This window comes from Idiotropiscis lumnitzeri, chromosome 15, assembly GCF_059441095.1.
Source record: "Idiotropiscis lumnitzeri isolate Australia: NSW breed Sydney's pygmy pipehorse chromosome 15, RoL_Ilum_1.0, whole genome shotgun sequence".
Classification (NCBI taxonomy): domain Eukaryota; kingdom Metazoa; phylum Chordata; class Actinopteri; order Syngnathiformes; family Syngnathidae; genus Idiotropiscis; species Idiotropiscis lumnitzeri.
This window is the reverse complement of record NC_142405.1, coordinates 2,720,028-2,737,334: the sequence shown is the minus strand read 5'-3', so window position 1 is coordinate 2,737,334 and position 17,307 is coordinate 2,720,028. Positions and strand designations below refer to the sequence as shown.

General features: G+C 45.7%; 2 protein-coding genes across 4 annotated transcripts; one reads left to right on the top strand and one right to left on the bottom strand.

Annotated features, from left to right (window-relative positions):
- Positions 1–441: 441 nt before the first annotated feature.
- Positions 442–2,835, top strand: LOC148322170 (coenzyme Q-binding protein COQ10 homolog, mitochondrial-like). 2 transcript variants are annotated; one of them, XM_088317904.1, is made up of 5 exons: positions 442–704; positions 1,434–1,463; positions 1,865–2,057; positions 2,178–2,279; positions 2,526–2,835. In XM_088317904.1, exons 1-5 carry the CDS (start codon positions 595–597, stop codon positions 2,676–2,678), a joined length of 588 nt encoding a protein of 195 aa, XP_088174030.1. In that variant the 5' UTR covers positions 442–594; the 3' UTR covers positions 2,679–2,835. The 2 variants fall into 2 exon arrangements, with proteins under 2 accessions (XP_088174030.1, XP_088174029.1); XM_088317903.1 differs by having other exon boundaries at positions 451–704; positions 1,311–1,463.
- Positions 2,707–10,013, bottom strand: mylk5 (myosin, light chain kinase 5). Of its 2 annotated transcripts, XM_088317899.1 has the most exons (17): positions 9,718–10,013; positions 8,682–8,825; positions 8,401–8,553; positions 8,159–8,326; positions 7,570–7,605; positions 6,976–7,103; positions 6,578–6,731; positions 6,190–6,489; positions 5,700–5,814; positions 5,415–5,618; positions 5,122–5,339; positions 4,846–4,969; positions 4,481–4,633; positions 4,291–4,420; positions 4,135–4,222; positions 3,913–4,053; positions 2,707–3,075 (listed from the first exon to the last, which is right to left on the bottom strand). In XM_088317899.1, the coding sequence occupies exons 1-17, from the start codon at positions 9,824–9,826 to the stop codon at positions 2,864–2,866; spliced, it is 2,577 nt and encodes an 858-aa protein (XP_088174025.1). In that variant the 5' UTR covers positions 9,827–10,013; the 3' UTR covers positions 2,707–2,863. The 2 variants fall into 2 exon arrangements, with proteins under 2 accessions (XP_088174025.1, XP_088174026.1); XM_088317900.1 differs by lacking the exon at positions 9,718–10,013 and having other exon boundaries at positions 8,401–8,570.
- Positions 10,014–17,307: the final 7,294 nt, after the last annotated feature.

The window sequence follows — 17,307 nt, the reverse complement described above, 5'->3', positions numbered from 1 at the left end:
TGATATAGTATCCAGTATATTTGATTGTAGATGAGCCCGTTGGAAGCAAAGTCCTCTTCTATCACGCGGCACAGCCACACAACATCCCGTCATGCATTTCCTCAAAGCCACGCTGTTGGTCAGCTGATCATGAACACATTTTAAAAAATATATTTTATAAATCAACTTTTTTCTGACCCCCAAAATAGGTATATTCCACAATTCAATATAATTATACATGTATTTATTTATTTATTTTTACACAATCCTACATTCTTGAAATAATATCTTTACAAATGGGTTTCAGGACAGTATTAAATATTACTCAATCTAAGTCATCTTTATACTTAACTGTAGTTAAATGAATCAGATGACGTTTAGTCATCATGAAACTGTTGCTTCATTAATTCGTCATCTTTTGCTTCATTTGCAGTCAAACAAAACTATACAAATCTACCAGCTTCGCGCTGTGATTGGTCAGGGCCAGGTGACGTCACAAGTGCGTGAGGGCGGTCTCATTCTGGAGTTGTAAAATCAGCCGGTCGGCCAAACTCATTCCAGCGTAACTCGATAAGAGTGTTTTTTTTTTGTTTGTTTTTTTTTAATCGATAAAAAATGGTTATGTCCCGTCAGTCAAGTCAACGGCTCGTCGGGACTATTTTGGAGGTTCTTGAAGTCAACTCGACCAGGTTTATTCGTGGAAACTCGAAACGAGGAAATGCCAGGTGAGCTCACAAAAAAATTAAGCAATAGCGATCTCAAATGGTAGTTTGGACTAAGATATCCGTAGATATTTGTTAAGAACGTTCATACGTCATATAGGCTACATATAGAACCTTTTAATATGAAATTATTCCTCCAGTTTACTGTAACATACTTTCCTGTGTGATACCACATGAGGTTATGTCAGAAAACATCCAGGACTCGTGTCACAAAAGATACATTTCAAATACGTTATCTCCTTCAACGTGGGTCAGACAATCAACCGGGACGTCCACAAAAAGCTTCGTTCAGTGCACAAGAGGAAGCGAGAATTGTGACAAGTGAATTTGCGACTACTTCTTCATGACGTCACCCGAGCATCCGAAAGTTCCTGGCCCGGCAACATCATGCTGGAGGGAACCTCCTTACTCGACTTTTTATTTATTTATTTTTGGCTTAACTCGAGGATTTAAACATCTTTTGTGACAATAGTCCTGGAAGTTTTCTGACACACATCACATGTTGTACTATAACAGATTTAAATGGTTGCATTAAGTTCCATACTCTCTGCTTTATAGAAATTGATAGCATAGCACACCCACGTTTTGATTGTTGTTTTCTTCTGCCAGTCATGTTTGTCCTGGTGCGTTCTCGATGTTGAAAAGAGCAAATTTGCCCCAATGTGCCCCCTCCCTCATCAACACCCCCCATCGCACTTTCATCAATTTGCCTGCGGCCATCACTCGCCGCAGAACCGAGTACGCCGAAAGCCGGACCTTAGGGTGAGTGTCTTGACGTTCACCCAAAGCCAAACATTGTTTCCTTCTGTGTAGGTTTTTTTCGCCCCCGAGTCATTTGATTTTGAGTACCTGTCAATTCTAAGTACTTTAAGAAGAAAAAAAGAATGAACGAGAGTTTTTTTATGGCTGTAATTCTAGTGCATAAAACGTGTTTTAACAAAAGTAAACAAATGAAATCTTATTGTCGTGAAAGTCGTGCTGTACAAAGTAATGATGTAAACAAACCGATAACATTTCATTTTGGCAATATTCCATCATGAATATGTCATGCTAGTTATGGGAGGCCTTTTTATGTGCGGGGGATGCCTGACGGTTGATGCCGATACTATCAGCTGAAAATTGTCGACTCGTATCGGACAACTCCCAATTGTTTTTTTGACCAGGTACACGCCGCAGCAGATGTTCAGCGTCGTGTCTGACGTGGAGCAGTACCAACATTTTGTACCGTGGTGCAAGAGCTCTCGCGTCATCAGAAGCGAGGGCGGCGACGTCCGAGCCGAGCTGGTGATCGGATTCCCGCCCGTGTTGGAGCGCTACACTTCCGACGTCACCGTTGTCCCCAACCACCAAGTCAGAGTGAGTCGCAAAAAACGTTGTTTTTCATTTTCATCAATGCTCTTTCGGGAAAATATGACATTTTAAGATTTTCCATAATTCTTGAGAAACATCCCTTGAAAGGTCTCTGTTGCCCAACAGGCTTTGTGCACTGACGGGTCCCTCTTCAGCCATCTCGAGACGATCTGGAGATTTGAACCGGGAGCTAAAGGGACGCCAAACTCCTGCAAAGTGCATTTCTATGTAAGTCTATTCACATATTATTTTTCATGATCAGGCCGTGGTGGAGGTCCTCTCTCGAGTGAGTGCTTTTGGATGCATTCCCGTTGTCCTAAATTTAGCAGCGATTAGCTGCCGGCCTCGCAGGCTGAAAATAGCTTTGGAGGAGCATCCAGGAAGTGGTTGCATTCCAGGAAGTGGCAATATGGTTTAAAAAAAAACACTTTCTCTGTTAGCTAACGCCACTGGTCCTGCCTTCCCCCCTCGCAGGTTTCCTTTGAGTTCAAGTCGCTGCTTCATTCTCGGCTGGCCGACGTCTTCTTTGACGAGGTGGTCAAGCAGATGGTCGGAGCCTTCGCGTCACGGGCAGCCGCGCTCTTCGGGCACAAGCGGGAGGCGACCCTGAGGCGGCAGTTTAGATGACAACAAACAAACACACACAAAGCTCTACTTTCACATTGAATAATTTTGTATTTATTAGTCACAATCTAATTTATTTTTGACTGGATGGATGTCCAAAAATGTTTTTTTATTTGTTTACCATTTTTTTTTTCAATTAAAAAGTCTTTTTTAAATAACTCATCTTGCTCCGTCTGTATAAAAGCAATTTAGTCTGAATCTCGGACAAGGAGCGTGGCCGAGCAGGAAGTCTCTCCGTGGTCATTGGTGGCTTTGCAGGTGTAAACGTTGGAGTCGTGTCGGCTCGTTTCGGCGAGGATCAGCGCGCAGCGGCCATCTTCCTCGTACTCGATCCGGACGCTTGGGGATTCCTCCACGGGTTCCTCTCCGCACAGCCACACCACATCTGGGTCAGGATATCCTAAATTCAACAAACAAAAAGGAACTCAAGTACGATTGAAAGTTTGGCTCATGCGAGTCAATCGCAGGCTTTGAGTCTTCGCTTCAGCAATATCCTGCACGATGCTTTTAAACAATGCAACAGTTCTACAAGCGCCATTTATGACTTTTAAGAGTAATTAGGTGAGAGAAAATTGTTGATTTCATCAGTTATTTAGCTCCTAAACTTAACTTTACCTCAAATCGTTCTGTAAATAATTCCGCAGTGGTACTTTAGTATCAGCTGGCTGACAACAAAATGTTAACCCCGTTGCTAACACTATGAACGCTAATGCTAGCCAGCTAGCTGTTGAACTAGCTAGCAAGCTTTTGGTGACTCAATCTTCTTCTCGTGTTGTTTTAATATTAAGCTAAGTACATTTTCCCCTTTAGCCATGCGTCATGTTATTTGTGTTTCATTTTCGCTTGAGGATAAAAATGAATAAGCTTGATGATTAACCAGTTATATTAATATAACTCTAACCACTGGATAGATAACAGAGGAAATGTTTTATTTAAATTTTTTTACAGTTTGACAATTAGATTAACATTATCAGAAAGTACAAACTCAAAGTTTTTTTGTTTTTTTTTGCCATCAACAGGTGGTGCTAATTAGCAAGCTGATCTACACTGCAAGTTTCCCATCGTCAGCCCCAAAAAAGAAGCTGACCAACAGGTTATTTTTCACATTCCGGCAGAATAAAACACAAATTAGATGTTTTCACTACAACATAGTTAAAAGATGGCTACGTGTCAAAAAAAAAAAAAAAAAAAAAAAATATATATATATATTTTATTTTTTTTTTGGGTGAGCGCATACCCGTGAGGTGACAGTGGAGTTGAGCACTGGCCCCCCGGGAGACTTTCTGGTCCTGCAGGCTCTTGGTGAAGCGTGGGGGTCCCTGCATCTTGCGCTCCAACGAGAGCAGGGCGTCTTCCGTTTCTGGTGTCATGGGGCCCTCTGACCCGTGAAGGAAAGAAATTTGAGAAAGAGCTGATCAGAAAATCAAAATAAACGTGGATGATGATGATGAGTCGTCACCTTCTGCAGGGCTGGTGGGAGAACAAGTGCTGTCCCCTTTGCTCAGTAAGGCCATCCTCTTCAATGCCAGCATGGCCTTGCCGGCTTTCTGTGATGACAATTAGATTATTTTATGTTACGCCCCCCCCTCCTTAGCGAGAGGAAAACAATTACCACCTTCCATTTTTGTCTGGCGAGAAAGCGCTTCATCTTCTCCTTGGGAAGACTCTTGGTGGAGGCGGGAGCTGCCGAGCCAAACGCCGCCATCCACGCGTGAGCCAGGGCGTCTTCACAGGACATGCGTCGCCTGTGGGAAGCTCGCAAGATTAGGTACACCTGCAAAGCAAGTGAAGTTTTTGTACCTCACCTGGGGTCCTTCTCCAGCAAGGAGCTGATGAACTGTTTGGCCTGGTCCGTAATGTCCTCAAAGCTCTCCTCGTCAAACTCCCACTGGGCCGCCGTCACCAAGGCCAGCGTGTCGGCGTCGCTGCTTCCCTGGAAGGGCGACTCGCCGCTGAGTCTGCAAATTTACACGCGCACGGGGAGACAGGCTGAGGAATGCGTCAATGTCAAATTTATCATGCCTCCTCTTGGTGGCAATAAAAAGTCCAGGCTGGTTTGCGGAACACGGTGCAGGAATGCGACGTACCGTATGTGTCCAAAGGTCGCACACTATCTCTCAAACCTTGTGCGTCGCAACGCAAAGGTCACGGCCAAATGTTGCCCACTTACAATATGTAGCAGATGACGCCGACGCTCCACATGTCCGTGGCCAAGCAAACGGGCTCGTAGTTGATCACCTCAGGGGCCACAAACTCCGGAGTCCCCTGCATCACCCTCAGATCAGTCTTGCCGTCTGTCAAGCATCGCGAAACAAAAACATGTGATGCTAAATTAGCTTTTTCATTTCAAATAGGATGAAAGTCCAATCGAAGTCGATGACTCAACGTCAAGATTTCGATGCAGAGAAGAAGAAATGGGGCGAGTTGGCGACATGAGCCCACATACCGAGTTGGGTAGCGAGTCCAAAGTCAATGATCTTGACGGCGGTGCCGCTGGTGTCGACGCACACGATGTTTTCGGGTTTGAGGTCCAAGTGGACGATGAGTTGCCGATGCATGAAGGAGACGCCTTGCAGGATTTGCTTCATGTAGAGCGCGCTGGCCGGCTCCGTGTGCTCAAAGTTGTCGTCCACGATGCGCTCGAACAGTTCCCCGCCGGCGATGCTGCACACAAACAACGTGTGAAGGATGTGACACTGATGACAAAGACGTGCCTAAAAGTAGTGCAACGGCGCTCACAACTCCATGACCATGACCATGTCGGGCTTGTGGTCGTAGGCGGCCAGGCAGCGGACCAGCTTGGGATGATGGAGCTTGTTCATCAACTCGATCTCCTTGCGGGCCGCCTCCCTCTCCTTGGTGCGTCGGCCTTTGTAGAACTTTCCGGCACAAATGCGGCCGCTGAGCCGGTGCTTCAGCTTGAACACCAGGCCAAACTTACCCCTGGTGAAGAGGCCAGTGGACAAAGGTCGGGTAAATAGGTCCGCGTCCGACCACCCCCTCCACTTACAAAAAATAACTCACATCCCGAGCTTCTCCTGAACGTCGTAGTGATCTGTGACTTTGTGCACAGAGTTGATAGAGACGAAGGCATCGTGGGTCTCCTCATCCTCTTCTTCCTCATGTGCTTCCTCGGAATCTGGACGTATAAAAAACACCAGATGTAACTAAGTCCTCTCACATTGGATACTTGAGAGACAATCTGAACCTAAAAGTTTTTTTTTCCCCAAAAGGAATTCATCAATGAAACGAAGACTTGACTTTCGGGTGGCTCTGATGTTTAATGAATCAAATATTGACATTAGAAAGAGGCACTAAGATTTTTGAGAAAGAAACGGGAACCAGCTAAGTAAAAAAAAAAAAAAAAAAGTATCTTTGACGTCTTTAGCCGTCAATGGTAGTAAATGAATTGTGATTTTTTTTTTTCAATTCTGAGCAAAGAAATGTATCAAAGCTACTAATAAAAACTGTAATGCAAGCAAACATAAGCATCGATTCCTATAAAAGCGCTCACCCGTGCGGTCCACGGTGACCCCAGGCGATGCCGGTCCGGGCTCACTGATCCCCATCGCGTTGTACGCCCGAACTCGGAAGCTGTACTCCTCCCCGGGCGGCAGGCCGCCGCACACTCTGTACGACGTGCTTGTACACTGAGCCGTGAGCTCGCTCCACTTGCGGCCCTCGGGTCGGACCTCGACCACGTAGCCCAGCACGGCGCTGCCCCCGTCGTAGCAGGGACCCGACCAGGACAGCACCAAGGTCCCGGGGGATACCGGGGAGACCTGAGGACAGGACGCAGGAGGCTGCGGCCTGTCTGGTGAACAGGACGTTGACTTACATTGCTGCACTTTGGGACGTGTGTGTGTGTGTGTGTGCGTGTGTGTGTGTGGGGGTGTCCTTACCTACGACAGAGAGGGTGAGCGTGTGCTGGGCCGAGCTCTTGCGGTCCTTGACCACGACGGTGTAGCGGCCCGTGTGCTGCGCTCCGGCCTCGGCCAAGACCAACGTGCTGCTCTGGTCCGAGTTCTCCGTCCAAACTTGAGGACCGTCCGCGAGCTGCGGAAAAAAACAAGCGCAATCGTCAATACTGCTCACATGTCGTGAGAGGTCACCGGGGTTGCAGCAGGAAATGACCCGATTTTACGTCATCGTTTGAAAATGATTATTCCTTAATTACAAATTTGACTTTTTTTTTTTTTTTTAATTGATGCGGAACAATTAAATGCGATTCTAAAGGAGGTACAAAGATTTTCTTTCCGCCTGTTGCCATTCATGCAAGACAATCAGAACAAAACGGCACCTGCTCCTTGTTTCGGATCCAGCAAGACACTACCGGGGGGCTGGCGGTGAATCGACACGTGACTCGTGCGGGTTGTCCCGCCTTCACCTCCACGAATCGCGGCGGGTTCTCCAAACGCAACACCGGACCTGCCCGGACGAGTGACAACAAAAACGACATAAAACAAAGCGTGTGTGTGTGTGTGTGTGTTTGCAGTAAGCGTGTGGAAAACTATGGCAGGAAGCTGGCTTGTCGGATAAACACTAAATAATGACAGCAAAAGAGCTGTTGTGCTGCCAAACATGTCAAATAGATTAAGAGCGAGAGAGAGAGAGAGAAAGAAAGAGAATGAGAGAGAGAGAGATACTTGGAAATAAATTGTATAAAATTGCGTGGGAACTTCTGGGACAATAATCAAGATATAAAGTACAAGTATTACGTTTCGGCTCTTTTCACGATCTTTTTTCGCTAACGAATCCTGTCGGTTCTCTGAGACTTTTATGCATTTATTACTGTCCACACCCACCAATAAAATTCCAAGCAAGGAATCGCGCCGAAGGAAGCACAGCAAGTCAGCAAAAGTAAGAAGTCGAAAACAGTGAACAACAATCTTACCTGCCCCCGAGTTGGCTCTCTTCTTTGGAATGACGTCTGCAAGGCAAAGACAGGAAGTTTTTTTTTTTTTTACTTTCTTCCCTAAACAACTCTTGTAATCGTTTTTTCCTGACATCTCCATATTGTGCGGTAGTCGCACGAGCTCAGGAAATGATGAATTTTCCTGTTTTTGCTCCCACTAGACGTTTAGTGTCTCAAGAAGGTTTTTTTTTTTTTTGCTGACCCCAAGAAATGGTCAAAATGACCCTGAAATGGGTTCTTGTTTTTTTTTTTTTTGGCGGGTTTATTCCTAAAATAAAAATCCCACCGAATTTCACGCTGCTTCAAACAAAATTAATGGATTTTATTCTGTATTTCAGCCTCGGGTTCTTGACCCTTTTTTTGTGGCTCTGCTCCTTTAGACATTTTGTAAAAACTAATTCTTGAGGTACGAAACGGGGCCAATTCAAACTTTCCGTCTTTTTGGGCGTGGCTTCTTGAGATTTTGTTTTGTGCGTCCAATCATGACAGACAGACCAACCAAACGTAATGTTTCTCAACCAAACTGACTTTGCGGGATGGATTTTCAACAACCAAAAATACTCTCGACCTCGTGGAGAAGAAACTGGACTCTGCGGATCAGAACTGGTAGGAGAGTTGCCGGTGGAGCCTCTGGAGTTGTGCTGACTTTCCCGAGGAGGAGGAGGAGGCTTCCCGCTTGCCATAATGCTCTTATTTGCAGAAGCTCGACTCTTCTCGCTAAGCTTGGTTACAATGTCTGTTGGTAGAAAATGATAAGAAAACAGTTAAGTTAAGTTAAGTACAGTATTTCATTTTCCGATTGTTCCTCACCGGTAACAATCACAGCGGCGCAACACGAAGTCTTCCCGGCCGCGTTTTCCGCCACGCAGGTGTAGGCGCCGGCATCCTCTGGCAGGCACTCGCGCACGACCAAGCTTACGTTGTCGCCGGCCATGCTGGGCGTTCCGAATCGGGCCGGCTCACCTGACAGTTGGAGAAACCTGATCGTTTTGAACACATTTCCATGCAGAAGGCGGCCATGTTGGCAGGGGTAAAAGCTCAGTTTTTTTTCTTTTCATTTTGCCAGCCACTGTTTTTGTGTCAATCCTCACCGTTGTGCAACCACGTGACCTTGATGGGTCGACTCCCGGCGAGGACGCCGTTCAGGGCGATGTCGTCGCCTTCATCCACGAAGCGGTCCCGCAGTGGTTGCGTGAACGCAGGCGGGTCGGCCTCTTTGGGAGAATGCGGGCCTCCTGGACGGGACGCAAACCAGAGGACGTAAACGCCACAGTTTACTGAATACACCTGCGGATTATGCTAAATAGTGGTCTTGTGCTGATTTGCGTGAAAGCACATCGGCAAAACTTTAAATCTTGGCTAAGTTCAAAATCTAGCAAATTTAAATGACGTTAAATTCATCTTTGACTTTGTTTTATAGCAAACCATAAGGCAAAGCGACACCACTCAATGTGGGCTCACTATTTGGCAAGCGGTACCTCACCCTTTTTAGCACATACGTCATTCTAGCTTTTTACCAGAAGCTAATTATTAACATTTACGAAACTATTTACACCCCCCTCGGGCCATCTCGCCGCAAGAAATGCCGAATAACCGTCAACAAGCGACGGCAACACATAACACAAGTGACCTTTCCAGCATTCTTGCCGGAGGTTTGTCGGCAGCGTTTTTCATGCCTCATCGACATCTGTACTATATCACGTTGAAGGATGAAGGAAGCGGTTTGACTCGACTTGTTTCGGCTTTGAAAAAAAACAACACCACCAAGAAGATTTTTAGATATGTGCAGAGACATGTCAAGGAAATGCACAAAATGTGAATGCGTAAGGTCATAAAAATATTGCATGCAAATGCAAACTATTCATGCATCTGCCGGATTGCTACTCTGTATTAAATATGAAATATGACGACAAAAAAAATAAATAATGCAGAGTGGAGTGTTGTGCTCTATAGGGTTTGGGTCCATAATTTGATATGCTGTGTAATCAATCAATTTGTTGCCATCTTTTCTATGGGCGGACAATATTTCCGTCAATCTTCGACTTCATTTTGTTGTTCCCTCAAACCCATGACGTCACGAATTCCAAAGCCTCTCCTCCAATAAAAACAAGAACGCAGCGCCCTCACCCGCATCTGTCGTCACGCCGTCATCCCTTCTCTGTGTCGCGTTCCAAGACTTGATGTGTATCTTGAAGGTGGACACGTAACGCCGTTGTCCTCCTGCGTCCACGCTCATGATGTCTCTTTCCTCTTGTGGGCTGCTTGAATTTAGATTCTCACCTCCTCACGCCCCCCCCCCCTCCCCCTGGCCGGGTGCTGACTTCCTGCCTTGTTGCAGTCGCCGTGTGACAAAACAAGGCCAGCTCGCAGTGTCTCCTCGTAAGCTCCCGACTGGATCCGGCCTGGCTCCACCCTCCCACCAGCAGCACTACCGCCAATCTACCTGCTGCAAGCACCTTATCTGCACTCAAAGCCCTCTCGGCATATAAACAAGAGGTGGAGACTTATCTAGAGCAGGCCAGCCAAAGGTCTCATTGTGCTTATTATTTGTTTCGCTATTTGCTGCGGCTCACTTATCAAACAACAGAGTGTGTTGGTGGCCAGCCGGGGGGGGGGGGCCTCTGGGTCATTGCCCACCTGTGAACTGTAAAAGCTGCGAAAGTCTCATAAATCCCGAATTATGAGGACATCTGCCGCTTTAAGAGTGTGAGATGTGACGTCTCGCATCATAACGACGTCATCCACCTGCTGCCGATGATGGCTTGGAGGCGTTTGCTTTGCCCCCCCCCCTGTGGAGAACATCTGCTATTCAGGTGGCACCTCAACTGGCATTTACTGGACATCACACCCAGGAATCTGCACCCCCCCCCCCTTTGCTCAAATTCCACTCCAGTGAGTGCACAGCAAGGGACTCGAATTCCCTAAATCAAACATTGATGGAAAGCTGGAAAGCACAAAGTCCCTAATTATGAGGCTCTTTGTTTTTGGTGGCATCGCTTATCAATGCTTAAAAGACTGAGAAGCGAAATTGCTCCAAATTCTCTCTGCTAACATGACAACATTTATATTTGAGAAAGTTTCTTGGTGTGGTTAAAGTCAATGCAAGACTGTGCAAAGTCATGGCCTGCGAGGAACAAAATGAAGATCTAATCGCATTTCTTATCTGCATTTTTCTTTGAGGAAGTGGCGGCTGCAAGGTCCAGAAACAACGTGGGTAGTTTTGCTATCGAGTAGTTCATCATTTCATGGCGTGTATTTCCGGCTCTCACGGTTACTTATTGGGATGGAAAGAAAAACGAAGCGTCCAGCCATGGACAGGCTCTCATTTTAAAGGTTTTTCACTGGAATCCTTGAGATGATCTCTGACGACTTGTTCAATGTGCGTGACTCCTTGAGACTTTTTCATGTCCACCAAATTTTGAGTTGGTGAAACTAGTCTCAGGCTCATTTTTTCATCTTAAAGAGGAGAGAAAGCAAAACAAAATTCCAGACTTGTTACATTTTTTTCTCACGGCTCCCTGAACTATTTTCATGCCTCCTGTTTGAGTAGGACAAGAGTCAAACAGGCGCCGGGGGCTGATATGTTTAAAAAACGATTGTTTCAAACCAAAATAGTTGACATCCTGTTCAATTCATGGGTCCTTGAGACATTTTTGTGCATCCTGTTACTTTCATTGAGCTCCCGAGTAAGTAATTGAGCTACACTGCCCTCTATCGTCAATGTAGAAGAACTACAACGCTTTTTGCAGGACGTGGCAACTTGTAGCAGTAAATGAATTAGTTAGAAACACACAAGCTGACTTCATCACGTGTTCTCGTCGTAGCTGCACTCAACTTTCAGCGGTGGCATGACCAATCTTGCGAGGGGCTGTGAAACTGCTGACCTCTGACCCGACTTCTGCTCGTCCCAGACACACGGAAACTAATGTCGGAGTGACCTGCAAGCACAATGTGGGGGAGTAGTCGACATTGTTTTGTGACTTCTTTGTACAAAGTGTGTTAAAGAAAACCGTGGGAACACAACCGGAAGCAAAACATGTATACGACTATATTAACACGATAGATAATTTAATTTAACTTTATGAGGTCAAGTGAATAAATTACAAGTCATCGTTCCGCTCAAAAAATCATGAATTTTGTTTATGAAAGAAGACTTTAATTTCTTTCTCATAAAATTGTGACTTTTTTCTCGAAAAAAAAAACTTTTGCCGAAAAATGGTCGTTAAAAAATACGTTATTCACGTAAGATTGATTGATTGAATATAATGACGATTTAAGGAAAAATATCCTCTAATTGTTATTATAACTTATATTTGGTTTTTTAAAAAAGGAAATCATGAAGAATTATGGCATTAGTCTTAAAATATTCTTCTTTTTTTGGGGGGGGGGCTTTTATCTCGAAAAATTAGCACTTAATCCACATATTAACATTTGCCCTCCACGAAGAAACAACGAGTAAAAAAAAATGACTAAAGAAAAATATTTCGTTCTTTCAAGCAATACAGCTTTACATTCCTAAAATTCCAATTTTCTTTCTTTGTTGTGACTGACCTAGAAACGTGAGCGATGAACTTCTTGTTGTAGTAAATGCATTTCAACAGCAGATGGCGCAAGTCACCATCACAACTGTGTACCTTGTTCCTAAACGTGAATAAACTTCAAGACAAAAGAAAACAACTGAAGGCAACCCTTTCCAAAGAAATTCTAATTTAGATATGATCTCTTCGCGCTGCCAATGTCTTTTAAATTGCCTCAATTGCTCCTCTCTCTTTAGGAGACGAAAACCTACAATAAACTCATATTCAGTTTTGAGACCAGCTTCCTAAAAGTTTGGGGCACTATCTGTTTATGTGATCTGGGGCTGCTGTTTTGGTTAGCATCTGAGATCATTTCAGTGCATTAAATGGCATATTGTGCTGAGAAGCAAGCAAATAGCGCCACCTGCTGTGTTTGTTGGGGCACGTTCACCTCTGCCCCTTATGCGGCATCACCTCTCACCTCGACCTTTCTTCACCATGTTCCTATGCTACAATAGCATAGCCCAGCACAAAACCTTTTTCTTTTTTTCTTTCTTTTTTTTTTTCTGAGCGTGTGCACCTTCGGGCTGGCTGCTGCTGTTCTGTCAGGCCCACATGGAAGTGATTACATGAAATTACAGAGATCCTACAGAGCTGGAGAGCCCTCCTATAACCGCTCGCTCATTCATCTTGGACGTATACCCATGAACAGCAGCACAGCAAGCAACGCAAGGCGCAAGCGAACACACACAGAGGTCGAGGAGAAGCACACACACATACACACTCACGCACACACCTTGCCCGAAGGTGTTCATTCCCCTCTTGGTTGTGTCAGGACAAGGCTGCAGTGTACCTCCCTCCCCGCTGCCCTCTCCCTCTCTCTCCTGGACGGGGCCAGGGCTGTAAATTCCTCAGACAGGGCTGTTCCGAGGGCCTCCATTTAAACAGTGGGTTGGGGGGGGGGTGCTGTAGGGGGAGCACGCTCGCCAGAGAGGAGCCTACTCAATAAGTCATCATCAAAGCCCCCGGGCCCCGCAGACGCTCATGGGAGAGAAATTATAGTGGCACACTAGATTAGAGCATTCGCGTGTGTGCGGGGGTGGGGGTGTGTGTGTGTGTGTGTCTACCTGAAGCACATACAGGTGTCCAACAGGCGGCATGCATGGACCAATCAGGATCAGGCTTACTGGGATCCAGGAAGCAAATAAAGGTGTTAATGTTGAAGCATTATTCCTGAGAATTATGATTTTTTTTCCCATAAAAAATTCTGTCCATATTTTTTAAATATTTAAACTTTATTCAGGAAAAAAATATTCTTGTACAATGCCTGTTTTTTAAGCAATAAAACTTGTTTATCTTTAGAAAAATCCCACTTTATTCTTTGGGGGGGGAATCTACTTTTTCTGAAATTAAGATTTATTTTTTTTTTTTTTTGAAGAGTGACGTGCAAAGCCCAATGGCTGCCCGCACAAAATATTTGGTTGACGGGGTGGTATGGATCATGTTAAGGTTGTTGCTGGGTGACCGCAGCCCCGTCTCAACCCCCCCCTGGTCGCCACTGTCCACAAATCCCCCAACATTATTCTCGCAAAATATTCCAACTTTCCCTAAAAAAAATATGTTATATTCCAACTTATTTTACGCCCTTTTACTTATCCCCATATCAAGTCACACTCCTGATTTGTTTTGTAACATCCATTTTTTTCCCACAACACGTTCCCAACAACAAAATGCTTCCCTAAATATGTTGTCGTAAGTGCGAACACATTTCCCCTCCTAAAAACAAACATATGCAGCCTAACCGCAAAGAGCTTTAATTGTCCAACACAATAACTTGTTGCCTCCTTGTCTGTTATCATTCGCTACCGAAGCTTTCGAGACAGTGGCGAGCATGTGTTCGCGCTGTGGTATCTGGTTGCACATTTACCATTCCAATGCCTGCACACACACACACACACACACGCACACACGCAAACACTCCTCCCAATCAAGCCCATTATTATCCCAGGCATGCTCCAGGCTCCCAAAATATCTGTCAGACAGCTGTCGGCACCTCTCGGCTTAGCAGCTGGAGGGGCTCTTGAAGTCGTCCTTCTTCTTCTTCTTGCTTGATAACATGCACAGTCTTCCCCTAAAGAGTCTGGGCCAGATACCTCGCTTGCCATTGCACGACTGCCCCCCCCCCTCACCCCCTTGGCCTCCCCTGAGCAGCCTACGAGCAATAAAATAGCAGACAAATGGTGTGCACGAGGCGTGAAAATGAGCCACCAGGAAAAGCAAATCGGAGAGGAAGGTTGGGGTGAAGCCACTCTCCAATTACGATTAAAGGTAGGGCGTGAACAACATGTTGATCTCATTACCAAGGCAATATGGCGGAAGACTTGTTTATCCCGATGGTGTAGTGGTACACTCGTCTGACTTGTGTGCGGACAACGTGGGCTCGGTTCCCAATCAGCGACGGCGCGTGTGAAGCTAGGGAACATGCTTTTTTTTTTCCCGCCGTAGTACGATAAAGTGTAATTGCACATCCACTCCAGTAGTTGGCAGTGGCGTGCAGTGAGTATTAATCCTACGGTGTAGTTTTATTTATTTATTCATTTATTTAAATCTATAGTCACGGCAGAGAGTTGTTGTTGGTTAGGGCGCAAATTGTTTTCTTCTTGCTACGGGGGGGGGGGAAGAGAAAATAATTGAGAAACTCTGAATTAAAGGCGCTGTTTTTTTTTACGCAATTCTTGTATTGGCCCTAATGAGACAACATGTTTTATTGTCTAAATAATTACCAAAAAAAAAAAAAAAAACCACGCTAATAATTGTGACTTTGTATTAAACTGATTTGACAGTGTCAGCGGAAACGGAGCATTTAATACCTGCGCCTTCAGCCAGGACTTCCTCATTCCTCACTTTGACATCATCATAGCACCAAAAATCACGTCCAAATCGCTATCAAAATTGCAACGTCATCATCATCATCGCTCAGAATCACTCTTTGCCGACGAACGTGACCGATATTATAAATTGCCTCTGCGTCAGGTTGTCAGCATCAAAATGCGGCCCGCCACAAACACCGGCAACTGCTGCCGTATTATGCAATGACAGCGTAATTCATTTGCGGTTTTTTAGCGTCCTTAATTAGCCATTGAGCATGATTTCGGGATGACGTACGCTAGTCGAGCACTGCGAAGGCCAACTTCCAAATGAATACACATGGAGTCAGACAGCTGTCAAAAAGACGTAGCCTGCGCATGGAATAAATGGTGACCTAAGGCAGAAAAAATTCCTCCAGCAATTTTTGTATTTTTAATTGACTTACTCGAGGACCCATTTCACCACAGATAAACAATTTCATCTTTGAGATGAAGATGTAAATGTCGCTCAGTGATTCTGACAGAGAAGGCCTTGCTGACCCACTGTCAGTGAAAGTCTCTCGATGGCAGGTGTGGGCAAACTACGGCCCGGGGGCCACATGGGGCCCGTTAAATGTTTTAATCCGGCCCGCCGAATTTGAAAAAAATTAAATGAATAAACTTTTTTAATGTTTTATTTTCCCTGTAATTCTGATGTTTTTCCACTAGGAGGCGCACTCTAAGAATATTTTGTTGCATTTAAAATTAAAGCATGTTTTCTCCACATACTATGGATGTATTTTTTTTCTCTGGTGAGGTGTGGTTACCAAAGCACTCAATCCATCTGCTCCCGGTCGGATTTTAGAACCCATTGTGGCCCACCAATCAAAAAGTTTGCCCTCCCCTGCTCTATCGTCTGGACGCTACGACGCGGCGGTATTTAGGTTGACCACACATTTTGAACATTGCAAAAAAAAAAAAAAAAAATTGAGCTCCGTGCAGCTGTATCGCAATCCTTCCTCGCGGTTAGCGTCTGGCATCCAAGTCCAAAATGTGATGCGCCAGCGTGCTGAGCTCAGCCCAATTCGCAACGGCGGCCATCGGAACGCATCGAGAGGAGGGGGGGCGGGGGGGGACATCTTGGACTTCCTTTGGAGATTTCAAGGGCGCGCGGGATAGATAGATGTGTTCTGGAAAATGTCCACTTGCTCCCCTATGGTTCATCATAATGTATGACTGCAACTAATCCGGAGTGCAGAGGTTGAGTACTTCTTGGGTCGGTGCCAGCGTGTGATGAGAAACAGGCTCGGTTGCATGTCTGCAAGTTCCTCCCCCACCTTTCGCTTTGTCTTCGAAGCACCTTTAACACAAGCCTGATATTAGCGGTATAACGTGCGTCTCCCGAGAGTTCAAGCGCGGTGCATTCAGGCTCGGGCACTCACAACGCGATCTCGCTTACGTGAAGAGCCACATCACAATAAAAGTCCCCGCGAGCATTCTTCCGGCTTGTCCCTTCTTGCCCTCGAGCGAGCGAGCGAAACTTAGCGTGCCGGAGCCAACATCCCAGCCAAGGGACACAGGAGACGACCGACACCCGAAGGAACGTGTGGAAAAGTGACGGCCGAGTGAATGATCCCGTCCGCAGTTTGGCGAAGCATCATCATCATCATCATCATCATCATCATCATCAGCGTCAACCCTGCAAGACGCCGCCAGACGGCAACCTGGATGAGTCAACGGCAAAGCATCTGATTGTGATTCCAGATGTTTCGAGGTCTCACGCAATAACCTTTAGATGAAATATCAACATCATCAGGAAGAATGCACGCCTATTTTCCCTCTTGGACGCGGACAAAAGGATTCGAATACGGCGGATTCGAAAGTGAACACATGCGGGGCTGTTCGAATGCCAAGTTGGTCTGAAATAAAAAGGGAAAGGGGCTTCGTTTGGCAAATGAAACGACAATCGAGACAGAGAAAATGTGATTGCACAAATGGTAGACTATACACCTGAAAGTCTTTTCACACTGCACTTATGTGCAGAACGCCATTGACGAAGCCATTCATTATGTGCTGCGAGGATGAAATCCAAAGGGCCCGGCGGAGTGATTTCCGAGTGCTAACAGAAATAGATAAGTGGACTGTATACGTACGTTACAGGCCACATTATTTGTTAACGTAAAAAAAAATTGGGATGTGACCAGGGGCGTGCTCTCATTCCACGTTGAGCGCAAACGCAGGTTTTTCCATCAGACTCTCCAAACCCGCCCCGAAACAATCCCTCTCGCCGTCCTCTCGGAGCCTTTCTCCCTCGCTCGCCTCTCTGCTTGGGTGCAAAGCCAAACAAGCCAGCC